Source organism: Bradysia coprophila, chromosome II (assembly GCF_014529535.1).
Source record: "Bradysia coprophila strain Holo2 chromosome II, BU_Bcop_v1, whole genome shotgun sequence".
NCBI classification, from domain to species: Eukaryota; Metazoa; Arthropoda; class Insecta; order Diptera; family Sciaridae; genus Bradysia; species Bradysia coprophila.
In genome coordinates this window covers 11,033,050-11,036,265 of record NC_050735.1, presented here as the reverse complement: position 1 = coordinate 11,036,265, position 3,216 = coordinate 11,033,050, and the positions used below count along the sequence as shown (strand labels likewise).

The 3,216-nt window shown below is 40.0% G+C and overlaps 1 protein-coding gene across 1 annotated transcript; it reads right to left on the bottom strand.

Moving 5' to 3' along the window:
* Positions 1 to 326: 326 nt before the first annotated feature.
* LOC119072677 (tyrosine--tRNA ligase, cytoplasmic) lies at positions 327 to 2,683 on the bottom strand. Its single transcript, XM_037177955.1, has 9 exons — positions 2,266 to 2,683; positions 2,061 to 2,203; positions 1,712 to 2,007; positions 1,458 to 1,643; positions 1,198 to 1,378; positions 940 to 1,132; positions 741 to 871; positions 558 to 675; positions 327 to 497 (listed from the first exon to the last, which is right to left on the bottom strand). Exons 1-9 carry the CDS (start codon positions 2,461 to 2,463, stop codon positions 369 to 371), a joined length of 1,575 nt encoding a protein of 524 aa, XP_037033850.1. The 5' UTR covers positions 2,464 to 2,683; the 3' UTR covers positions 327 to 368.
* Between the last annotated feature and the right edge of the window lie 533 nt (positions 2,684 to 3,216).

The following is a 3,216-nucleotide window of genomic DNA, read 5'->3' as shown; positions in this document are numbered from 1 at the left end:
TCCTCCAAATTTTTCATTTGTCAATTTAAGGAATGCTAGGAGCAGTGCTGTGGGCTAATTTTCACTTTTCGCATAGTTTTGAAATAGATTCTTAGACCAGCTTGTCTTTTACCTGCTTATTATGGTATCTAGAAAACCGACAGTACTCAAAAGGTGTATTCACTGATTGTTTTCAGATCATTGACATTGACCGGAAGAAGAACTTTGGATTCATATATGTGCCGATTGAATTTACGGAAAAAAAATATTTCTTTATTTGACCAATCGATAACCGATTAAGCGAGCATACAAAAATGAATATATCAGAAGATGATAGTGTGGACGTGTGTATTTGCAAAAGCTGTCGATTCATTCACAAAACATTTCGTTTATTTGATCGAACAATTGGATAATTTGCTCGTTATTTTCTCTTCACTGGGCGTCAATAAAAAGCATCCTTTCCACGTCGCTTCACCATTGCTGTTCGTCTTCAGATCAGCTTGCAATTTCTCCCACACCTGGAAAGTGATTTATTTCATTCCTGTTCAATCGACATTGGATTTCGATTATATACGCACCTTTTTCTTGGGATTGAGTTGATCGTCAGGAGTGCCTTGATTACCTTCCACAAATATTCGGTCACCTGGCTTACATCCATCGGGAATGACGAGAGGTTCAACGACCGTATGATCTTCACTGGAAATTTATTCAACTTGTTAGGAAACGGGAAATCATTAAAAACGAATTTCTGTCTCAATTACTTCGACGTGCACAGCACCATTCCTTTAGATTCAACACCTCTCATTTTCGCCGGCTTTAAGTTGCACAAAACTGCCACATTTCGATCCTTCATTTCTTCTAACGGGACAAATTTCGCCAGTCCACTAACCACCTACCAAGTAAATGAACAAAATAATGAGAACAACGACTAGCGTATGTGGATCGTGACGATGGAATTACCGTTCGTGGTTCGCCTTCACCCAGATCAATTTTTTCCACATATAGTGTGTCAGCATCCGGATGCATTGCAACGTCGACAATTTTACCAATTCGAATATCTAAGCGATGTGGACCGTCTTCCGCTGGATTTTCTTGCTTCGGTGCATTTTTGTTGACTTTGGCTGGTGGTGGATAGGCCTTTTCCGTGAGTGCACTAAAGAAACAATAAAATGTCAACAAAATTCTTGGTTGTTCCCCCGTAAAAAATTGTAGCTTTACATGAGCTCCGGACTGGTGAATTCCTTTCGAATAGGTTCTAGCAAGCGGTTGATGTAGCCTTCGACGGATATTTTAAAATCGCCTGGATGTAGTTTCTCTTCAGCAAAACTTGTTTCCAATTCTTGGTATGTATTGTAGGTGACGTCTCCACCATTTTCAGGTTTTCTGGATACGGTGAAGCCTGCGACATTTTTTTTTTTGATTTTTGATCAGATCATTGAGTCTCGACAAACGGGGCAAATTGAATCCTCAATCCTCACCTTCATTTTCCTTAAACAGTGGAAACAGAACATGCTTAGCGAATGACAACAGTCCATTGTCAGCAATATTTCCTGGCTCACAGAACGCTTTCTTCAGCTTCTTCTTTACATTAGCCGCACTATCCAGTAAATCTATTTTGGAGTCCTCCTCCGACGATGACATTTTACCACCAGCCAAGCCCGGAACTGTAATCATTTAGAGACACAAGTCGGTAAATAACAAGACAATCACAGATCAGCCAAACCATTCTAACCCATTGGATTCATGAAATGTATCCTCTTCTCGTAGCCGAGTTGAGGCAAGTATTTTTCGGAGAAAGTGAAAATTTTACGTTGATCAACGCCACCGAACTGGGCATCGACTTTTAAATATTCTTCGTCAAGTGCTTGAAGTCCTGGATACAAAAGGCCCGATAGCAACGGATACTCGACTTGTTTAACTACTTCGGCTCCAGCTTTCTTCGCATCGTGCTGTGTTACAACAGACGTCAGCTTGTACACATCAAGAGTATATTCTTTGGACAATTGATAGTCGGTGCCCTTGACAAATCTGTGGAACAGGACGGTGATATAAAGTTGGATCCAGTGATAGTGTTGACTTACTTCAATTTCTCAATAGGAACATCGATGGAACGTAACATTGCTTTGATCGCTGCTTCATAATATTGCGTACGCAGCTCTAATAATGACCATGGCGCTTTCATATTGTCGAGATAAGCGTGCAAATCGGCGAACAATATCGTCACCTAATTTCATCATCATTTTGATGCAATCGATTGCAATAAACATTTGAGTGTTTAATACTAACCTCGCATCCGGCACGTAAAAAGTCGGCAATTTTGGACATGGGCACAAAGTAGGCCACATGGGGTTTGCCGGTAGTGGCCGTTCCCCAGTATATCTTCAAATCACGATTTTCTTTCAGAATTGAAGTTAGTTTGTCCGTTCCGAGGGTTTCCTGGAGATTTCGCGTTATCATTTGTTGTTTTTCTTCCCATGATGCCATTTCCGCTGCGTTGATATGGTGATACACAAAGTGTGATAGAGGGGATTGCTGATTTTATTCTAAATTTCACGGCAAATGACCTTAAAACTGAAGATTTCCTTTACCTTGTTTCGGTAACAACAAGAAGGAAAAAGAGAAAGGTTGCAAATGTCAAAGAAGAAACACGTTGACCATACTTTGACAGAGACGACACAGCCTGACACAAAAACTGTTCTACTCTGAATATTCAAAAATGTACTAGCATAAACACAAATTAATGCTGTTTGTGACGGACTGTTGTGATCATAGAGAGATGGCATGGTGGCGCTGTCATTTTTAAACATGCGGGAAAAGGCAATAAAAACGCATATGATTCAATTCGGTACAATTAGGTCGTGTCACCGCACGCAATGAACGTCAACACAAGGTATGGTCGAATGTCAAACTTTGTATGGAGCGGAGGACATAGCGATTTCATATAAAGAAACTCACCTCCCATGAGAGGTGAGTTTGTTTATATGAAATCGCTATGTCCTCCGGTTTGTATGAACAGACCATACCTGGTTTATACTTTCATTGACCGCACGTTCTTCAAAAGAATTAAAAATTCTCAAATAAGTTGACATTTTTAGTCCGAACATTTCTAACAACAAACTTGATGTAAGCCTATACGTCAAATTTTCCAGTAGTTCAACAAACTAATCCGCGCCGAGTTAATACTACAAAATACGAATACAACACACAATTTTTGACTTGGACTTTGCCAAACAAAAA